Genomic DNA, 22,381 nt, shown 5'->3' with positions numbered 1-22,381 from the left:
TTTAAAAAAAATCTCAGTTTTTGAACATTCAGGGCTGGCAATACTGTTTGTCACAGAAAATGCAAATACCCCATGCATCTTTTGCAAATGATGTTTGCCCTTGCTCCAACTCCTTATTGCGGTGGTGGTGTTTTTCTGTGCACAAAGGCCAGCCCATGCTATAAGCAGCATGCCCCAGTTGCCAACCACTCAGCCATGTGCAGGGTGTTTGGTTGTAGAACTAGCCTCATGACGCAGTCAGCTTCGTTTGCGCACCGAAAGCGATAGCAATGACAACGAAATACACATTCAAAGCTAGGCTGGCTCCCTCCCCTGAGCTTCTCCGTCCTTTAGCAGCTCCCCGAGCGAGTCTGTCAGTCGCAGCCTGGGGTACCCTGTTTGAGGGAGAAGCGGAGGGCGAGCGCACGCTCGCAGGGGAGGGGCTCTGCAGCAATCTGAGCAGCCGTAGCCCAGCAGCCCGCAGGAAAGCACAGGGGTCAGATGCTGAGCCGTCTCTCTGGCTCTCTGCACCATCGGTGGGAAGGCGCTACGAGGGTGGGGGAGGGAGCGAAGCCTCGTCTGGGCTCCAGCCTGCTGAGGAGGCAGCAGCAGCCGGGGATGGCTCAGGCTGCAGAGTGAGGGGCGCCCCGCGTGCAGCTGCAGGACGGAGAGGGGCGAGTGGCGGCTCCAGCCATGGCCGAGACGGAGGGCGGCACCGCAGGTAGGAGGAACCGCGTTCCCTAGCGCCTGCAGCGGGGAAGCCCCTGCCGGCCGGGCACGGAGCAGCCGCTCCGCAATGCAGGAAACCCCCGGGAATGCGCATGGGGCTGCGGCTCACCCCAGCCTCTGCAGCAAGGGGCCGGGCACGAGTGTGGCTCCGGGGCAGCCGCGTCCCGTCAGGGGGTGCGCTGCATGCAGAGGGCTCCCTGCTGCAGAAGGACACCGGCGGCGGGAGGCGACACCCGTGCTGCGCGGGGCAGAAACGGCTCCGACCGCCCTTGTCTGATGTATCGCCCCGGGCCAGGCCCGCCCCGCCACGCCACAGCTCGGCGCGCGGGCGTAGCTGGACCGAGCCCTCCGAGTGGCGGGGCGGGGCAGGGCTGCGCGGCCGCGGGGCGGGCTCAAGCCCGTGCAGCGCTGCTGAGGCTGGGGAGCGCTCCGCTCCCGGCACGGGGAGGGGATACTGGCCTGGGGCTGGACGGATGCTGAGATTCAGTCGCGCAGTGCAGCCGAGCGGTTTCTCCCGGGCTGCCTGGCTCTCCTGGGCGGGGTGGCCAGGCATTTCCCGAGCCTGCTGCAGTCCTGCTCCGGCACCGAAGAGAGGAGTTTTAGCCTGACATGACCCCTGGAGGGGCCGCTGCTGCTCATCCAGTGCTGTCTCGGAGGGGAATCAGTGCAGCAGACTGGGAGTTAAAAAAAAAAAATAGTTGGAGTTATACCTATCTCATCGAACTGGGAGGGACCCCAAAAGGTAATTGAATCTAGCCCCCAGGACCAAGTACTGATTTTGCCCCAGATCCCTAAGTGTCCTCAAGGATTGAACTCACAACCCTGGGTTTAGCAGGCCAATGATCAAACCAGTGAGCTAGGGTGACCAAATGGCCCAATTTGATAGAGACAGTCCTAATTTTTGGGTATTTTTCTTATATAGACTCCTATAACCTTCCACCCTGTCCCGATTTTTCACACTTGCTGTCTGGTCGCCCTAGATGGGAGGGGGCTGATGGTGGAAGCCAGGTGACAAAACAATGCAGAGGAACATGATGCCCCTGCTCACCCATCTCCTCTCTGTCCCCGGGCTGCCCCGTGGAGCCACCGCACATATGGCTGGGCAGGGTGCAGCTGGGTCGGTGGCGATCAGACCCCAACAAAGCTGCCAAATGCAGCAGCTGTTTCCCAAAGGCTAGTACAGCACCCAGCTAGCCCAGGCCTCTCTTGCTGTGTCTCCCACTGGCCAGTCTCCTAGGATAAGGTCAGACTCTGGGCAAGGGCACACTTTGTAATTCAAGTCAGGTGCTGCTGCGATTGAAATAAAGGGAAGCGGCATGTTAGACTAATAGAGAGGCAGGCCTGTCAGTGCATCAATATGCCCTGGGGTTTGTGATAAAGAATCCTCTTTCCCCCCGCCCCCCTTTGGATCACATCATATCTTCAGCATCCTGGAGCAGCCAGATAGCTCTGAATCTAAGGAGTCTCAGAGATGGTATAAAACCAGAGGCAGTTTTGCACAACCTTGAACATGGGGTTTTGACTTTGTAAAATCAAAAGCAGGAGCTGTTCTGGGTCTCCTTTTATCCAGCTCAGGAGGATTCTAATAAATTAAAAAAAAAGAAAGGAAAAAAGGGTCTATTTGTAATTACAGTGCATAGGAATAAAACAGTGATTTTGGGGGGGCAGGAACTACAACTGTGAATGCATATGTCTGTGAAGGGTGCCAGCACAGTATGGGTATTACCAGAATGCAAATAATAATTATAGGGGAATAAAATATAGCCAGTGTGATGTACTTGCTTCCTCTCCATGTGGGTGCTGCAGAGGTTTGAAAACATTGCAATTTTGAATCCCAGTCTCTGCACAAATGAAATTCTAGATGATGATGTAGAGAGAAATAAAGGGCTAGGTTTATATGAGATTAGCATGTGGTTTAGAGGAGTATATTCCTGAATAAAATACTTCAACTGCAATGCATCTTAAATGGGAATGTCTGAGAGCATCCATTTTGAAAACTCTAGAACAAAACATTGTTTGAAAAACTAGTTGAATCTTAAAGATATGTGCTTTGCTCTTTTGTTGCTTTGCTTGCCAAGAGTTGCCGGGAACTCCAATACTCTCCTTCCCCTCATGTAAAATTTTTTTTTTTTTTTAAATAAAGGCTGTAATGATTTGTCTGTCTGGCTTGATGAAGTTAACTATAATGCTGTTATAGCAGACAGCTGACAAAGGGAAGAGTAGAAAGCAGATTTGCTCATCTGTTAGATGACAGTATATTACATATTTTTACACGTAGTTAGTTGCAAATCTGATGTATTGCAATGTTTAAATTAAATGTTCCGAGATAGAACCTATGCAGGAAGGATTCCATCATAAGAAGGAATATGATGTAACAAAGTCATGATTTGTCATACCAGGAATACTTACATCTTCTGTAGTCTATGGAACACTGAAACAGTTGGAGAAAAAGGAATCTGAAGAAAAAAATACTGCTGAATGAGAGCACGTATATTGGTAGTATTAGGGCTGCAAAAATTTATAGCAGTGTGGTGTGCTGCAAAAATGACACACACCTATGTAAAATAGCAAAATGCTGTATGCGCCAGCTGTTAATCATTTTTATGGCTCCAAGTAGCACAGCACTGCAGTGTTTGCAGTTTGGCCAGCATGAGCGTGACTAATTTTATTCATAGAAACTGTTGTGTTAAAGCTTTAATAATACTGTCTTAAAGAAATATAAACCATTGGCTTATATTTGAATGACACCAGTTTAGCAGATAAGTTTTTTTCTTTAGTTTGTTTTGTTTAAAAAAAAAAACAGTGCACAGTGTGATAAGCTTTTAACTTGAATGTCTAGCACATTTTAGCCCCTAAACCAGATCCTGGTAGGGCGACATTTTGCTTCTCCATGGATGCAGTTTCCCTAAAGCCTATCAGGCCCCAGAGGATTCATCCTACACTGGGTTTATGGAAGATAGGTCCTGTCAAACTAACTTAATTTTTTTTGATGGGCTTACAAGTTTGATTGATTAAGGTAATAGTGTTGATGTTATATATTTAGACTTTTTAAAGTATTTGACTTAGTACAACATTTTGATTAAAAAACTAGAATGATACAGAATTAACAAGGTCCTCATTAAATGGATTAAAAACTGTCTAGCTGACAGGTCTCAATATGTAATTGTAAATGTGGAATCATCATCAAGCAGGTATGTTTCTAATGGGGTCCCTCAGTGATCGGTTCTTGGCCCTAGCCTATTAAACGTTTTTTTATCAATGACCTGGAAGAGAATATAAAATCACCACTAATAAAGTTTGCAGATGGCACAAAGATTAGAGAGAAGTAAGTAATGAAGAGGACAAGTCACTATTACAGAGCAATCGGAATCGCTTGGTAAGTTGGGCATGAGCAAACTACATGCGTTTGTTTACACTAGATATAAATGTATACATCTAGGAATAAAGAAGATAAGCCATGCTTACGGGATGGGGACTCTATCCTGGGAATCAGTTACTCTGAAAATCATTTGGGGGTTGTGGTGGATAGTCAGGTGAACGAGCTCCCAGTGTGACACTAGCCGGAAGGGCTAATGGTACCCTTGAATGAATAAACAGGGGAATCCTAAATAGGAGTAGAGGTTATTTTACTTAAATATGTGGCACTGGTGTGATCACTGCTGGAATACTCGGTCCACTTCTGGTGTCCACAGTTCAAGAAGAATGTTGATAAATTGGAGAAGGTTTGGAGAAGAGCAACAAGAATGATGAAAGGATTTGAAAACATGCCTTATAGTGATAGACTCAGGGCTTGTCTACATCACAAAGTTGCAGCGCTGGTGAGGGGGTTACAGCACTGCAACTTAGGAGGTGTACACATCTGCAGGGCATTACCAGCGCTGCAATTCCCTGTTTGCAGCGCTGGCCGTACTCCCGTTTTGTCTCGGGTGTAGAGGATCCAGTGCTGGTAATCAAGTGTAGACACTTACCAGCGCTTTTCTTGACCTCCGTGGAATAAGCAGGTATCCCAGCATACCTGAGGAAGCCTCTCTGGTAATCAAGCAGGTCTCCTTCCCCGCGGTTTGCTCCGGTGTTCTCCGAATCCCCCCCCAAGCGGGTCTCCTTCCCCGCGGTTTGCAGGGGGGTTCGGGGAACGCGAGAGCAAACCGTGGGGAAGCAGGTCTCCTTCCCCAGTTTGCTCTCGCGTTCCCCGCACCCCCGTGCAAGCAGGTCTCCTTCCCCGCACCCCCGAGCAAGCAGGTCTCCTTCCCCGCCGTTTGCAGGGGGGTTCGGGGAACGCGAGAGCAAACCGCGGGGAAGGAGATCTGCTTGCTCGGGGGTTCGGGGAACGCGAGAGCAAACCGCTGGGAAGGAGACCTGCTTGCACGGGGGTTCGGGGAACGCGAGAGCAAACCGCGGGGAAGGAGACCTGCTTGCTCAGGGGTTCGGGGAACACTGGAGCAAAACCGGGGAAGGAGACCTGCTTTCCCGCGGTTTGCTCTCGCGTTCCCCGAACCCCCCTTGAAGCCGCCCAACAGCGCTGCAGTGTGGCCACATCTAACACCACTTGCAGCGCTGGTTGCTGTAAGTGTGGCCACTCTGCAGCGCTGGCCCTATACAGCTGTACTAATACAGCTGTAACAACCAGCGCTACAAAATTGTAGATGTAGACATACCCTCAAGGAGCTCAACCTATTTATCTTAAAGAGAAGGTTAAGGGATGACTTGATCACAGCCTATAAGGGTATGTCTACATCTACAATTTTGCAGCGCTGGTTGTTACAGCTGTATTAGTACAGCTGTATAGGGCCAGCGCTGCAGAGTGGCCACACTTACAGCAACCAGCGCTGCAAGTGGTGTTAGATGTGGCCACACTGCAGCGCTGTTGGGCGGCTTCAAGGGGGGTTCAGGGAACGCGAGAGCAAACCGCGGGGAAGCAGGTCTCCTTCCCTGGTTTGCTCCAGTGTTCCCCGAACCCCCCTGCAAGCAGATCTCCTTCCCCGCAGTTTGCTCTCGCGTTCCCCGAACTCCCCTGCAAACCACGGGGAAGGAGACCTGCTTGCACGGGGGTTCGGGGAACGCGAGAGAACACCACGGGGAAGGAGACCTGCTTGCACGGGGGTTCGGGGAACGCGAGAGCACACCGCGGGGAAGGAGACCTGCTTGCACGGGGGTTCGGGGAACGCGAGAGCAAACCGCGGGGAAGGAGACCTGCTTGCACGGGGGTTCGGGGAACGCGAGAGCACACTGCGGGGAAGGAGACCTGCTTCCCCGCGGTTTGCTCTCGCGTTCCCCGAACCCCCCTGCAAACCGCGGGGAAGGAGACCCGCTTGGGCGGGGGATTCGGAGAACACCGGAGCAAACCGCGGGGAAGGAGACCTGCTTGATTACCAGAGAGGTATCCTCAGGTATGCTGGGATACCTGCTTATTCCACGGAGGTCAAGAAAAGCGCTGGTAAGTGTCTACACTTGATTACTAGCGCTGGATCACCAGCGCTGGATCCTCTACACCCGAGACAAAACGGGAGTACGGCCAGCGCTGCAAACAGGGAGTTGCAGCGCTGGTGATGCCGTGCAGATGTGTACACCTCCTAAGTTGCAGCGCTGTAACCCCCTCACCAGCGCTGCAACTTTGTGATGTAGACAAGCCCTAAGTACCCTCATGGGGAATAAATATTTGATAATGGGCTCTTCATGGGCAATTTAAAAATCAAGATCGGATTTTTTCCCCCCAGATATGCTGTCGTTCAAAAGAATTTCGGTGGGGAAGTTCTATGGCCTGTTATGCAGGAGGTCAGACTAGATGATCACAATGATCCCTTCTGGCTTTGGAATCTATGAACGTAGGGGAATACTCAGGTGGTATAGAGCTGATGTAACAGCTCCTATTCCCCACACTCTGAGCCAATGTAACTGAAGTGTAGGGATACCTTAGCCACAGTCGCTGTCACCAGGAGCTGGCGTGACCTCTTTGGGACGTGGACAGTCACTGCATGTTAGAGCAGCCTTTATGCTGCTCAGTTTTACGCAGGAGGACAGGACTGTCACTTCAGGTGCATCAAATCTGGCCCCATAACGAAAAGGTGGCATTTGAATCCATTCAGTTCTCTGACATCTTTTTTATTGAAATTAGGATAATACATTTTAGAAGATTTTAATGAAATACATCACCCCCATCATTTTCTGTTGAATGCTTGTTTTGCATGATCACAAATTTCCTCACTTGAAGTCCTCATGTGACTTGCCAAAGTCAGCTTCTCATTGTTTTGGGCATGTTGGTGTCAACTTTCATTCCTATTATGGGCTTCACCTCTCCTGCTGCATTAGGTTCCGGCTTCTAGTCCTTTCCTTCAAAGCTGTGCACAACTTCTGTCCTGGCCACATGCCAGATTTTGTCTCCAGTTCCCTATTCCAGGGGTTCTCAACCTTTTTCTTTCTGAGGCCCCTCTCAACATGCTATAAAAACTCCACAGCCTGCGTGTGCCACAACAACTCTTTCTCTGCATATCCAGTAGATTCAAAGCCAGGGCTGGCCTTACGGGGTAGCAAGCAGGGCAGTTGCCTGAGGTCCCTGCCACGGGAGGCCCCGCAAAGCGAAGTTGCTTGAGCCTCGGTTTCAGTCCAGGGCGATGGGGCTTGGGTTTTGGCTTCATCCCTGAACCCCAGTGAGTCTAACTCTGGCCCTGCTCTCTGGCTTATTTTGGCCGACCCACTGAAACCTGCTTGTGGCCCCCCAATGAGCCCCAGGCCCCTGGTTAAGAACCATTGCCCTGTGCCATACCAAACCTCTCTCACAGCCACTCCCTTTGTATCCTTCCCACTCTTTTTCCCATCTTGCATGGTGTTCCCTACTCTCCATGTGCACCAAACCCTCCTTTGCTCATTCAAATCCTCCCTTAAAACACAGTTTTTCTGCAAAGGCTTGCAGAGTGACCCATGAATGGTTCCAGCACTTCCTTACTATCATGCTGGTATCCCATCCACCTTCATTACATGTGTCTGGACTCTTCTCACACAATATTGGCTAAACTCATCACTGACATTACTCTGACTTCAGTGGAGGAACTCCAGGCAGGAAATCAGCCCTGTAGGTGGGATTTCCAAAAATGGTGTTAGCATAACTCTAACAGTGGGAATTTTACCTTTGACTTCAGTGAGAGGTAGTGTTGGTCTACTATTATTAAGTGTTTTTGAAAAGCTCTCACTGTCTATACTAGATTGTATGTTCTGTAGAACAGAAGCCATGAATATTTGTATGTTTACACTGTGCTAAGGTCGCTCTTGGTCTCAATAAATAATTATTGAAAGCATAAATAGAAGAAAGGAGTTTCATGTAAGTGCACTGTTTCTAGATTAGGAGAGGAAAGATCTTAACTCATTGACGTACTGTTCTGTAAAGTATTAGCAAATTTTGTGAGGAAACTGATGGGCTGTATTCCTTTTTCTTTTTTTTTTTAAATGTCAATTTAATTTGACAATTGCCACAAGTTTGCAAGTAAGTACCTCTTTGTTAAATGCTAAGTTTTGACCTATTTGTCTCTTCATAATTATTTTATTTACTCATTTATTAGGCATTTGTATAGCATTCATCAGCTTTCCATCTAACAGCTTCATTTAAGTGTTTGAAGCACTAGGAAAGAATCGAGGTGACTGACTGACACTCAGGTCTGTTCAGCTTGAATTCACCAACAGGAAAGAGGATGGAGTGTCATGCAGAACTAATAGGAGACAGTTCTAAAGCTCTTAAATATAGAGGCCCCAATCCTGGCGTGCACTATGAAGCCACTTTACACAAGCACACTGGTGCACCGTAAATAATGAGGATATGGCCGTTGGAGGAGAGGTGTCACCATCGCATAGGGGGAAATCTGAAGTGGTATTGGGCCTCTGTAGCATTCCCGTGGCTGGCATCTCTGTGTCCTGGTGACTACCAGCCATCATAAGTGCTCCTGGGAGCCTTCGTTTTGCTCTACACTGTGTCAGAGCAGCCTCAGGATGGGGGGAGGAGGATATAGTGGGTACCATTGAGTCTGTGCCTCAGATGTGCCGAACACTCCTCTGCTGTAGCTGACCCACAGAATCTGTTCCTACCAGCTGTGCTCATAGGAACACATTTTACTCAGTCCCACTGAATTGAGCTGGACGAGTCACCCGATTAAGATTTATGCTCAAGAGCAAAGTCAATGAGTAGATCAGACTCTTACTTTGGTTAATAAGGAGTGATATTATGTGTCTTAATGACAAGATATGAATGCTGATAAATATGCGCATTTGCTATGGTGATGAGTGGCATAGTAATGCATGTATGTAAGACAGAGAAAATAAATGGAAGCTTTTCATTATACCATAAGGTATTTTTAAAACAGAGAATGCAGTGTTTTAAAAGTAGGATTGCCACAGTGAACTGGTAGTGGTGGATACATAGATGTTGTAACAGGAAATTCCTCCCAAGTCAGGTTCAGAGGATTTTTAAAAAATGTTATCACATAACCGAAAAGTAAAATGCAGTCAGTCTAAAAATAGAATGCACTAAAATATTCTTTACAAAATGAATCTAAAGGACAGGAGAGAGAGCTCTCAGCACAGAGGGCCTTTGTTCTCGTCTCCCGAGTAGCCCTATTTAGGACTGCATAAGGGTGGGTCAAGGACGTACGAAAATTGCCTTTGGAAGTTGCTGGGTCTGATTTTCCACTGCCTTGTACCCTGTGTACCATTTGGGTCTGGCAGCAGGGCCGGCTTTAGGCCGATTCAGCCGATTCCCCGGAATCGGGCCCCGCGCCTAAGAGGGCCCCACGCCTTAAGCGCCTTTTAAATTTTTTTTAATTACCCCAGCTGCAATCTGCTCTGGGGTCTTCCATGGCCCCGCTCCCCTGATCAAAGCGCCGATGGGAGCGCGGCTGCCCCACAGCCCGGCTCTCCCAGCTGGAGCCCCAGCCGGAGCGCAGCAAGCCCCTCTGTCCCGGCTGGAGCCCCAGCCGAAGCGGGGCAAGGCGCCCCGCGGCCCCAGCCGGAGCGGGGCAAACCGCCCCTGCAGCCCCGGCCAGAGCGCAAGCCCTACCCTGCAGCCCTGCTCTCCCGGCTGGAGCTCTGGGCCCTTTAAATAGCCCCCAAAGCCCTGGGATAGCGGGGGCTCCGGGGGCTATTTAAGGGCCGGGGCTCCAGCTGCCTCTGCCACCCCATCCTTTAAATAGCCACCGGAGCCCCCACACCCCCATGTATTCTCCAGGGCTCCCGCGGCTATTTAAAAGGTCCGAGGGGGGTAGAAGCAGGGGAGCCCCAGGCCCTTTAAATAACCCCCAGAGCCCTGGGATAGCGGGAGCCTTGGGGTCTATTTAAAGGGCGGGGGCTCCAGCTGCCTCTGCTGCACCCCCTGCCCTGCCCGCACCAGCCCTGCCCCCCTGCCTGCAGCCAGCTCTGCACCCCGTGCCCACAGCCAGCCCCTGCCAAACCCCCTGCCCTGTATCCAGCTAACCCCTGCCACACACCTCTGTGGCTCTGCTCAAAGCCAGCCAGCCCCACACACAGCCCTGCCCGCACCAGCCCTGCACACCCTGCCCGCCCTGCCCACACCCATCCCCGCACCCCCTGCCCTGTCTCCAGCCAATCCCTGCAGCACCCCCCTGCCTGAAGCCAGCCAGTTCCACACGCCTCTGTCTCCAGCCCTCTCAACCCCTGCTGCATCCCCCTGCGGCCTCGCCTGAAGCCAGCCCACCCCACACCCCCCTGTCTCCAGCCAGCCCTGCACCCCTTGCCCTGCCTGCAGCTAGACCCTACCTCCAGTCAGCCCCTGCCCTGCCTCCAACCAGCCTCATGTCCACTGCTGCCCTGCAGTTCCCAGGGCAGTAACCCTTCACACCTGCTTCAATGGGGGGGTAGGGAGCAGCTGGGACCCACCCATGTGCACACCCACAGGGAGTGGCAGGGACCCACACATGTGAAATGGCAGTCATTAATAAGCAATCAACAGCATATATGATGCAATGTACATAATATATAATTGTATTATTTATATAGTTATGTAAAGTAAATAATACATGGAAGAAATAAAAGGCTTTTTTTTTTTACACTTTATTTTTTTTTTTTTAGTCATCCTTGCCAGGGCCCCGCCGAAAATGTTCGAATTGGGCCCCGCACTTCCTAAAGCCAGCCCTGTCTGGCAGTGTGTTACATTACCCACTTCACACTCACTGTCCCAGATCCTTGGCTTCGTTATGGCTGATTTGCACTGCTGTGGTGTCACGGCAGCTTTAAAGCCAGTTAACTGAGATTATAACTTTGAGCAACCTTGAGGCTGTGATAAATTACACCAGGGTCTAGACTGACTCTCTGCAGCTCCAGGATCCCGCAGCCACAAAAGTGGCTGTCCCTCCCCTAGCTCTCACCCCTGTGCCCCCATGCCCCCAGCATTGAGCACAACTTGGTCACTGCAGAGGACCTGACACTTTGCACAGGTGAAAATGACTGTATATAGCATGCAAGACAGTGAAGAATTGGGACCAAAGCCAGGAAGACAGCTTTATTTGCCCTTTAGAGCCACTGTGACAGCTCAAAGGCTCTGGATTTGGGGCCAGAATCTGATTTCCAGACTACACAAAGCATAGTTTACCCAACACTACTGGAAATTCCCTACTCACAGCTATAGTTAAAAGAGAATCCTTAACAGTAACACTCCACATGTTAAGGGTGAACTCTGTTCCTTTTCTCCCTTCCATTGTTGCCTACACACATTATTGTTTCCAGCAGCAATTCTCCAAAGACCCAGGAGCCAAGACCCAGAGACTCTAAAGCAGTGCTGGGTGACCTGCAGGCCTCATACAGCCTGTCATAGTAATCGGATTGCGGGCCCCAAGACATCTTGCTGACATTGACCATCCGCAGGCATGGCCCCCTCAGCTCTCAGTGGCTGTGGTTTACCATTTCTATCCAATGGGAGCTGCAGGCTTCAGATTGCCCACCACTGCTCTAAAGAATTGTTCTGTATATCTTGCTGAACTTTTAAGTTATTTTAAAATTGCTAGAAGGACCTTTAAAAGGTTTGGGGTTCAGATAAGCACCCAGAACGATACATGCTTAACTGACCATGTGGATGCCATCATCCCACCCATGAAAACCCATATTCCTCCATCCCCCAAACTCCCTCAATGAACTGTCCTACCTGCAGTTGCCTTTTTGGAAGAAGAAACCTAGAGGCCCACTGTTTATTACCTTTCAGTGAAGGATCAGTGTGGGGAAATCTGTACCATGCCCCATGCCCCACAGCATCTTCTGGGAGCATCGCCTGCATTCTCTCACGTTCTGGGGGTTTAGATCATCTATCCCACACTCCTACTTTCTCTGCTGGGGTTTGGGCACCACTCACCCACTCCCTCTCTCCACTGGAAGATGGGGATGCGTAGAGCATGTCATTCACCTACTCTCTCTCCATTGGGAGGATCTCCAGTTCCTTGTACCATCCAGTGTTCCCTATGCTGCCCTCTTCTTCATGGTCTTATGTCACGTGACACCAGGTATTGGCATCCTTTATCTTGGGAGCGAGTGGAGAATTTGAGCTATCCGTGTTCGCTGTAGGGACTGGGCTGGTTGTCTGTAACACCAAGTATGATAACTTAAATATCACAATTTCTTTAAAATGTTCTTGATGTCCTATACTACCGGGTTAGGTGGGAAATGTATTCCTGGTCTATCTGCTAACTGTTTGATCTGTTGGATTTCATCTTAGCTGTCTCCACTCTTAAAGATTTAAATAGCTGTAGTTGTACCAGACAGACTGGCAATTAGCCCCATTTCCCTGTGCCAAATAGATCTAACAAATCTAACACTTCTTTCTTAAGTTTCCATGGATACCTTCGAAGAGCGCACACACTGTAATCAAAACAGTAGGGACTGCAGTTTACAAAAGCTTCCAGTATTCTCCTCATGGAACTGTTACGTTCACGAAATAAGTCTTTGTAATAGCGCTCCCACTTAGTCAGCTCTGTTCCCCTTATGTTTTTAGGCTTATCAACTTCTTCGCATCTCCCAACTGTAGAGATGTAACTTTCATCTGCTTAGTCAATAACTTTTGCCTGATTCAAAACTTGTTGCCTGATATAGCTAAGGCACTTGGATATTACAGTGATGGCACAATACAGGAACTACACAGGCATGTTTGGGCCTTGTCTACATTACCGCTTAAGTTGATTATAAGCTACGTTGCTCAGGAGTATGAAAAAGCCACCCCCCTGAGTGACATAACTTACATTGACTTGATGTGGTGTCTACACTGTGCTATGTCGGCAGGAGATGCTCTCCCACTAACATAGCTTCCGCCTCTCATTGAGGTGGATTAATTACGTCAACTGGAGAATGTGCTCCCGTCAACATAGTGCATCTTCATCCAATGTGCTAAACTGACACCACTGCACCAATCGCAGCAGCGCCAATTTAGCGTGAAGACATGTCCTTGGTTTCTAATATACAACTGCTTGGAGTTGCAACAATTTAATGGAGTATTCTTCCATGTGTCTTAAGGGTCTGCTGTCTTCTGCCGCTGCATCATGCTTTCAAATGTAGTTTATTTTCTTCTGAGATCTACAACTATTAATACCACTTGTTACCAAAAAATCCATTTGCTGAAACATTTTCAGTATCATAAACAGGCAATAAAGATAATATATGTTAGTTCTTGTTTTTGCTATGAGATGTCACTTAGATACTAACCCCCTAATCCTAGTCTACAGACTCACTGTTGGCTCTGCCAATGAATGTTGAAATTTGACACCATCCTTGTCCTTCTGCAACTGCTGACATTCTCTTATTTCCCCATCTGTGAGCAAATGTAGGACTTTTAGCTTTGTAGAATGTCAAGGGCTTTACTGATAACTCTCATTGCCATGTGACCATCTGTTGTTTGTTTATTTATTGCTTTTCACAGTTAGACTTTTCCATACTAGCCTGTTCTACTTTTCTTCTATAATATTTTTGCTTTTATCTGGATCCAAGAGCATCTTTGGTATTCCCAAAAACTGTGAAAGGGAAAATGTTTCCAAATATAATGCACATTTAAAGACGCAAAAGTAATTGATGTCATTCTGTTTAGTGAATGACAGAAGTTTTTGTGTTCATCTAACAATTGTGGTGAAAGCTGAGTAAGTGACTAATCAGCAAAAGATAGTAAACAATACATCCAGAGTAGTTTTCTGTTTGTTCACATTAGTTGTATTTTCTATACCAAATCTCTTGCTTTATATGTAATGCTTCAGATCAGGAAGAGCTCTGTGTAGCTCAAAAGCTTGTCTCACCGGCAGAAGAAGTTGGTCCAATAAAATATATTACCTCACTCACCTTGTGTCTCTGATATCTTTAGACCAACATGGCTACAGTAACACTGCATATATTTATCTAGCAGCCCAGGTTTGCATGGAAAAAAATTAGGGCATACAGTGTGTCCTGAAAAGCTTGCAATCTAAGCCATTTGGATGATATGATGAGAGATGGAATGAGGAGAATGAACATCAGGAAACTGCACTTAGGAGAGGATAGTTTTACACAACATCTGGATTCTGTTTCTTTGTGTTTTCTATTTACTGGGGGGAAAGAGGAGGTTGCTTGTTTTTTATGAAGATGTGGGCAAAGGTAATGCCTGATTGGAGATTATAGTGCAGGGATGCCAGAAGGAAGTGAGTTTGAGGGAGTTTTCAGGGGGAAAAGGAGGTTGCTTGGTGCGCAGAAAAGGTGCCAGGCATAGGGTACAGTATGACAACAGGTGTGAGTGGGAGATGGCAAAGGAGGAGCGTGATTGTTCTTTTTCATCCAGCCTCCAAGGTATCACTGGGCTGAATTCTGTGTTCCTTCAAGAAGACAAGATCTCAGAGAGGGTGAAATTCACCTCTGAGCAGTGTGCCAACACAAAGCCAGTGGTCCACTTAAACTCTGATTAAGTTAGCTATCTGCACAGGATTATCACCCATAGCAAATACATTGAGGTTGTACGAATCCAAAATTCTTTCTGGTAATAACAGTGTAAAACTGAAAAGATCTTGAGAATACTTGATGAAAGAGCATAGATGTGGCTCCTGGGTTGAGTCATAAAAATGATCCAAAGCAGAGTAGTTATAATAAACAGGAAAAGGCATTGGTTCTGGTGAGACAAATTTTATTTGTAGATGTTTACTTCAACTGTGCAGATATCTTAGCATTTAGAGCACAGTAATAGTGTGTTAAAGGCAATCAGTGAGATTGCACAGCAGTATTCTGGCTGATTGATTGATTATTATGAAAAGTTAACAGAAAACCTAGATTTGGAATGGTCATTAGCTGGGGCAATCTCCATGGAAGTGAAAGGTATTGTACTCTTCAAGAAATAAGGTGGGAAACCTGCTGATGTTTAAAATAAAGTACCTTACCCTATTTTCATTGAAGTTAATAGCAACACTCGTTGACTGCACTGAGAGCAGGAAGTATTTATTTTTTATGCTGAATATGTTCTTTTCATTTATATATTGAAATGTTTTTAATTTTTGTATTTCTGTCTCTTTTTGATTTTCCCTTTTTTCCTTTCAAAGCATTTTTGTGTCTGCACTAAAACCCTCCAGGCTGTAGATTGTGCCAGGTTGTTGTGACACTTTTGTAAGCTCTGACATTTTGCGTTCAATCTTGTATTTAAGGTGAGGTAGTATCCCAGCAATACTTTACTTAAGTGTAACCGAATAATATTGTCTGCCTCAATACAGTTTTTGCCAGCTGTGTTGCTTCCCAAACAGCCATGTAGTAAATCCTGCATTTCCTGTTGTGCGAACATCACTGACAATGTGAACTATACAGACTCACCCGGCTTTGCTTCCAGGAAAATTCTCTAGATAGTTAAAATGAGTCAAAAGAGTTTTGAATTGCAGTTTGTACTTACTTTACTGTGAGACCCTATGGTCTAGAGGATTGAGCACTGGACTTGGGAGTTTGGGGTGACTGAGGTTCTGTTCCTGGCACCTTCATTGACCTGCTGTGTGATCATTGAACTCTCTGGGCTTCTGCTCTCACTTTTTAGTCTGTTTTGTCTTTTTATATCTGTCATTTTTTGGAACAATTTAATTCCATTACCTGAAGTCTTTGAATAAGATAGGATGTCTTTCTAAAAATATGCTCTAGCTCAGCCAGATATGGGTTTCATGCAGAAGCTACTGGGTCAAATTCTGTTGCCTGGGTTTTGAAGGAAGTTGCATGAGATGATCATAATGATCCCTTCAGGCTTTAAAATCCACAAAATCTTTTTAGATTGTAAATTTTTCAGGGCAAGGCTAGTCTCCCATTATATCTTTGTACAGAACCTCTCATAATGGGGCCTCTCAGCTCGAAGGCAATGCTAGTAATAATAATTGTTTAAAAAACTTTCTGTGTTTATTCCAGATAAAATCCTAGCAGGAATACAAAGGACATTGTTAAAATTCATAAGGAATAAGAAAAGATCAAGAGTGAATGCAGATACTTTATACAACCCCATTAAACAGGCTGGGCTAATTGTTCCAAATATTCTGTGGTACTGTCAAGCCAGCTGGTTCAAACCAATAGCGGACTGGGGCTTTTTAACCCAGTCAAACACTGGGCCCTTATTGAATAGGAAATTGGGGCAGTGTAAACATTGCTAGGCTAACACAGATTAATAAAAAATCATGCCATCCAGAAATTGATATGCCTATTTAGCAAAGGCTACTCCATGTGTTTGTGATTGAGCTAGAGTTAAGTTCTTTTTCCTCACCAATGACAGCCTTGCAAATAATCCAGATCTTAAACCAAATCATGAACCAGAGATCTTCAAAGATTGAATACACATGGAATACACCTGGTTAGCTAGCTGTTCAGTAGAGGAACTTTTCTAACTTATTTAGAGATGAAAACTAACTTTAACTGGCCCTCTCTCTCCTGGTATCAGTATTTCAAGTAAGGCATTATATATCTCAAGTTTTTAGACAGTTAACTTTAATAGACGTTATCGCATCGTGTCAATTAAGAAACAAAAAATTGTCACTAATGTATATGAATTTTTGCAAGCAACTCTCCTAACAAAAAAAATCCAAATATGACACTCTAGGTAAAGGACCAGGACAAATTGCCCAAGAGGAATGAGGTTTGAGCTGGAAAAGAGTACCAGCAACCTCAGTCTATAGCATAATAAAAGAAAATGTCTTTAAGATCCTGTTTTGATGGTACTTCACACCAGTTAGGTTAAAAGATATATAGAGATTGAATGGGAATAAATGTGGGAGAAATTGTGGTGAAAGAGCAGCTTTTATGCATATATGGTGGACATGTCCAGGCATTACAGAGTGTTGAGAAGCAGTCCATAACCAAATACCACAAATTGTTGGATATTTACCAAATGATCCTTTGGTAATCCTTTTAGGGCTCTCTAGCTGAAATGGTCACATAACAGGAAAAAGAATTAATCCTTGCTAGTAGCTGCTTGGCTATTGGAAGCCTCTCACTGAAAAAGAGAAAAATAGCCCAATAGAGGAATGTCTCAAAAAATATGTGAGGTTGTGGTAATGGAAAAATTAATATGCCAATTACGTATGCAGTAGAATAGAGGAAAGATAGATACTAAGATATTTGGTTACTTTTTTTTTTCAACACTCAGACAAAGCACATTCATCTGCAACAAAACCAGCAGACTTGTCCTTTTTTTTTTTTAATATTAACATTTGATAGACAAGCCTGGTCTAGTATATAGGTGAGTATATAGGGATTTTAGTCAATTTATTAAAATCTCTAGAAATGACATACCGTATTATAGGCTTTGTAATGATGCTTACTCTGTAATATGGTAAGAGCTTGTTAAATAGAAAAATCTGATGGGTATATTTCTGGATAGTGTCTCTTTAAACAAAAGCTAACTGTTTTAACAATTGTTTTAATATAGTACAATAGCAGATTGTAATTCTTTATATTGTACCAGTGGTCTGTAGTAATAAATAAATGTTAAGGAAAATACAATAGTTTACTACATGAATACAATCCTGTGTATGCTTCTTAATAATGGAACTAAAATTTTAGAAATGCAGAAATGAAATAGGGAGCAGAATTGATCGTTTTATTAATTCAGAAGTGGGTATGAGTGTGGGTAGCAGGCATTTGATATGTATGGCTGTCCCTGCAGAATCATGGTGGGCCCAGCTGACTTTGAGGTTCAAACACTGGGACTCACCACCATAGGAGGGCTTTAGATGTTAAGCATGGTTTCATTTAGAGAGAATATGTCACAAGAACCCATCCCCAGTTCTTTGTGCTACGACAGTAATAAGAGTTTCAAATCAGTGTAAGTTCCTAGTTGTTCACCCTCCATGATTTCAGTAGTAGGCTTTATAGGCGGGGGTCCTCACGGATCAGGTTCTGGAAGAGTGTGCTACTCCCAAGGCCCTAAGCTTTCTTTATGAAGCATATTTCTAAAAGGACCACAGTAAGAGCATAAACAACTCCATGCTAGTGATCTGAAGGAAATCTTGGGATTCTGTCAGTACCTAATAAAAATGCCATGTTTGTTTATGTTTTTAAGTTGCTTCTTTACATCTCTGTAAGCTGGTGATGTGAGGCACATTCCATGATGCTCCTAAACCTGTTCTGATTGCAGTATATTGTGCTGGTTAACAGCATGCCCCACCAGCTGAACAACTGCTTCCGTTTGTCTGGTGAAATTCTTATTTAGAAACCTTTATGCACTTGCAAAATCTTCAGCTTATCTGTTGTCTAAACTTGAGGTTGTGAGGAACCTCCTGCTGAGATTGAATGCATTGTTATGGCATGCTACTTTGCTGTTGAAATGAGCGATTTCCCCAATATGTGAAGCAGAAAATCTGCCATTGGTGCCTTACGTATCAAAAGAATGCAATAAAGAGAAAACAACATATTGAATCTAATGAAGGAGGAAATAGTCTGTGCATTTGGTTAAAATAATTTATACCTAGCATTAGCATCATTTCTATTACTTACTTACGGCATTTACAAGCTTACTGCCTTGAACTAATCATCTAGGGGAAAATTCCTAAAGACTTCAGAGATTAAGATAAATGGAATCCCATCATAGTGAAATGATAGTCATCTATCTAGAGTTTCATTTATGGAACACTAGAAGATTGACAGATGACAAGAAAGAGAATGACGCAGTTATGGGTCCTCTAAAATCTGTTTTTATGGAGAGTCCTATAGAATATAATAGACAATTATAGCTTTTTCTCTAGCATTTTATTTATATATTTATTTTTGGTTTGAACTATTCTATATAGTTTAATAGAAAACTATTCTCTAGAAAACTATCATTATCAAATTCTATAAGATGGTTAAAAAGCCAGTAGAATGGATATTATTTTCCATTACATTCTGTAGACTATTAAAATAGTTCCTATAGAATCCTTTTATATTTCCATAGGGCTTTTCTTGAAGGCAAGCACAATACTCCATCAGGGAGCTAAGGAAGGCACTGGAGAACTCAGGTACAAGAGGATGGTTAATTCTGAACTTCTTAACCTTTTTCATTTCCTGTTAGAGCCATATTCTTTTTCTGACGTAGCTTTCATTGGGTGCAGTTTGAAAGACAGTGAGCAGCGATTCTGACATTGTGCATATCCTATGGCTAGACCTGTGGTGACTAGCTGTTCTTGTATCAAATACTACAAATAACGATGCTTTTAATGGGAAGAGTAATACTAGTAACCTCTGCTGCTTTCAACTCCACAAGGTGCTACTAACCCATCCACATGATGCTACTGACCCATCCACGTGATATAGCTGGAGTAGATGGCCCAGCACTGAAATGGCTCCAGTCAGTCCTCTCCAACAGGTCCCAGAGAATGAGAGACCCTTCTCCTTTCAAAAAGTCCTCACCTTCAGAATTCTGCAGGGATCCATCCTGTCTCCATTGTCCACATCCACATGAGACCATCTGAAGAGGTGGATGAAGGCCACAAGTTCCACTGACAGTTATATACCAGTTGTACCAAGTTGTGTATCTCACTGTCCACAGATGCAGTTAGTGCCATGACAAGGAGATCAGAATGCCTAGAAGAACAGCTGGATCAAACTGAGGTGGTGCTGGTAAAAAGGGGACTATCTAGCTATGACCATGTCTTCCCTATCCATCCTGCCATTTGTCAAAGAAGTCATTGCCTCAGGGCCATATTCAGCCCACCACTGAGCCTAGAGGATGAGGTAGTAGTAGTGGAAAAAGCATTCTCCTGTGTGCAGCTTGCTAGGTAAATCTTCCTCTAACGCCCAGATGAAGATCTGGGTGTAGTGATCCATGTGTCAGTCACTTTCTGATCAAATTGTTGGAACTTGCTGTGTTTGGGACTGAACAGGGAAACAGTGCAGGGGCTCCAACTTGTGCAGAATGTGGCTGCTCATCTCAGTGGGGTTAGCTGCCCCAACTCTCTTATGTACTGATCCCTCCATTGCCTTGGCAGAGAGCTTGGTACTGCCTGAACTCCAAAGCCATCAGTGGGTCAGGATCCAGTTACATCTGGGACTACGTCTCCCTTATTTCATCTTTATCTGGTCAGGAAATTGTGAGGGTTTATTTCAGATGTGGACTTCACCATTGTCATCTGTACCTTTGTTGCCTAAAGATTAAATAACTGCATTGGACTGCACCTTAAGTCAAGTCTAAAACGGATGCTTGTGAAGATTGGTGCATCACTTATCCAGTGGTTTATCTCTCAGGAGATGCACAGCACTAGCGCTCTGCGATATGCATTGGCTGCATATTGCTTTCCAGGTGAAGATTAAGGTGTTGGTTTTATTTCATAACTGACCTACATGTCATTCTGCCACTGTTGCAGTCAGCTGAGGCTCTCAAGCTAGATACTCTTCAGGATAAAATACAAAGTAAAGACAAATTGCTTTTTGTATGCATTATGCCTTTAAATATATAAATATGAATATTAAAAATTTGGCTTCAGTGCATGGGCAATATAGTCTCCTCTTGTCATGTTTACATCATACATGCAAAGACATTAGATGAAAACATACAATTGCCTTGCTGGAAGCTTGCAATTTAACACTGCTTCATTTCTTAGAATTCAGAACACACAAGAATCAAAAACAGAGAGAACCAAAACAGGCTGCTCCCTAAAGCAGAGAAACAGAACTCATGACACTTTATTGTAAGTTGGTTCTTCTTCAGACTGGGTCTTCTAGGCCAAGATCTCTCAATTCACTATAGAGCCCCCTAGCCTGGAAGCAGGACCAGCCTTTAAAGTGAGAGCTTATAATTTTTACAGTTTTCAATATACCACACTCTTGAGCTGATACACTGAATTAACATCTGATCAAGTTTCAGGAGATATGGGATGAATTTTTGTATATAAAAATGAGCAAGAATATAAAGTATTCTTTGCACTAGATGAGGAGGGTGGCAGATACCACACATTTATGGTTTTTCTTCTTTTTTCTCCTTTCTATCCTAATTCTCTTTCTGCAGCTCTTCGATTTTCCAAGGTGTTCTTTTGAGTCTGTGTATTTTCCCATATTATACATCTGCTGTTTTGTTCTCCTTGCACATGTGTGTATGCATGTTTACATATATACATGTTTATATATGTATGTGTATGTATAGGCATGTGTATATTCTCAAACCATAATAAATGATCAGTAAATAGGCAGCACACAGATAATGTGCACAAGTGTAGTGTACTTTGTGTGCTGAAATGTGGTTGCCAGAGTTTTTGTATCTGAACAAAAATGCAGCCAGCATAGAAAAAATTGTGTGGACTAAAGCCATTTCGTTTTGATGACTGTGGGCTAGACACTGCAACTCTAACTCATACAAGTTATGTTGAAGTCAATGGGACTACTCCCATTGAGGATAATCTGGTCTTTGGTAGACTATTAAAAAGCTGAAAATGTATTTTGACTGATGCTGATTTATTTGCTGAGGCACTATGGTATGAAAAGATCTGAATTTGAATACCGGTGTCCTCTTCTCAACTCCTGCATCTGGAAGCTCAAAGGTAGAACTCCATGCTGCCTGTTAGGTATGTGAAACCTGATTCTCCACCTTGTGTCATCACTTACGTCTCTGCGCTATGTGTCTCAAACAATATAATCGTCATTGGATAATATTTTATATTTGCTTTGCACTGGTGCAAATGACAAACCATGGGGGGAGGCCAGGGGTGGGCAAATTACAGCATACGGGCCAGGTCCGGCCCATCGAGGCTTTGGATCTGGCCCACGGGATTGCCACTCCCTTGGCGCTATGGGCCCCACGCTGCTCCCAGAAGCGGCCGGCACCATGTCCCTGGGGCCCATGGTGGGGGGAGAGAGGGGCAGAGGGCTCCATGCGCTGCCCTTGCCTGTGGGTACATCCCCCCACAGCTCCCATTGGCCGGGGAACCGCAGCCAATGGGAGCTTCAGGGAGGTACCCACAGGCGAGGGCAGCGCGGAGTCCAACCCCCTCCCCCAGGGGCTACAGGGATATGGTGCTGCCTGCTTCTGGGAGCAGTGCGGGGCCAGGACGGGCAGGCAGGCAGGGAGCCTGCCATGGCCCCTGTGCGCGCCACTGCCACCCTGGAGCAACTCCAGGTAAGCAGCGCCAGGCCAGAGCCCAAACCCCTCCTGCACCCCATGCCCCAACGCCCTTCCCTGAGTTCCGTGCTGCACCCTGCCTGCATCCCAACCCCACACCCCTCCTGCACCCCAACCCTTGCCCTGAGCTCGCTCTCTCTCTTC

General features: G+C 45.7%; 1 protein-coding gene across 1 annotated transcript in view; it reads left to right on the top strand.

Annotated features, from left to right (window-relative positions):
* The first annotated feature begins 309 nt into the window (after positions 1-309).
* The window catches only part of HSPA12A (heat shock protein family A (Hsp70) member 12A), a 78,941-nt gene continuing 56,869 nt past the window's right edge, over positions 310-22,381 (top strand). The window contains exon 1 of the mRNA XM_030570365.1: positions 310-700. Within this exon, the coding sequence (XP_030426225.1) occupies positions 673-700 (28 nt within the window). The 5' untranslated portion in view covers positions 310-672. The remainder of the gene's footprint in view (positions 701-22,381) is intronic.

Source organism: Gopherus evgoodei, chromosome 7 (genome assembly GCF_007399415.2).
Source record: "Gopherus evgoodei ecotype Sinaloan lineage chromosome 7, rGopEvg1_v1.p, whole genome shotgun sequence".
NCBI lineage: Eukaryota > Metazoa > Chordata > Testudines > Testudinidae > Gopherus > Gopherus evgoodei.
Note: the sequence above shows the minus strand (reverse complement) of the source record. Positions and strands in the feature narration are given on the sequence as shown.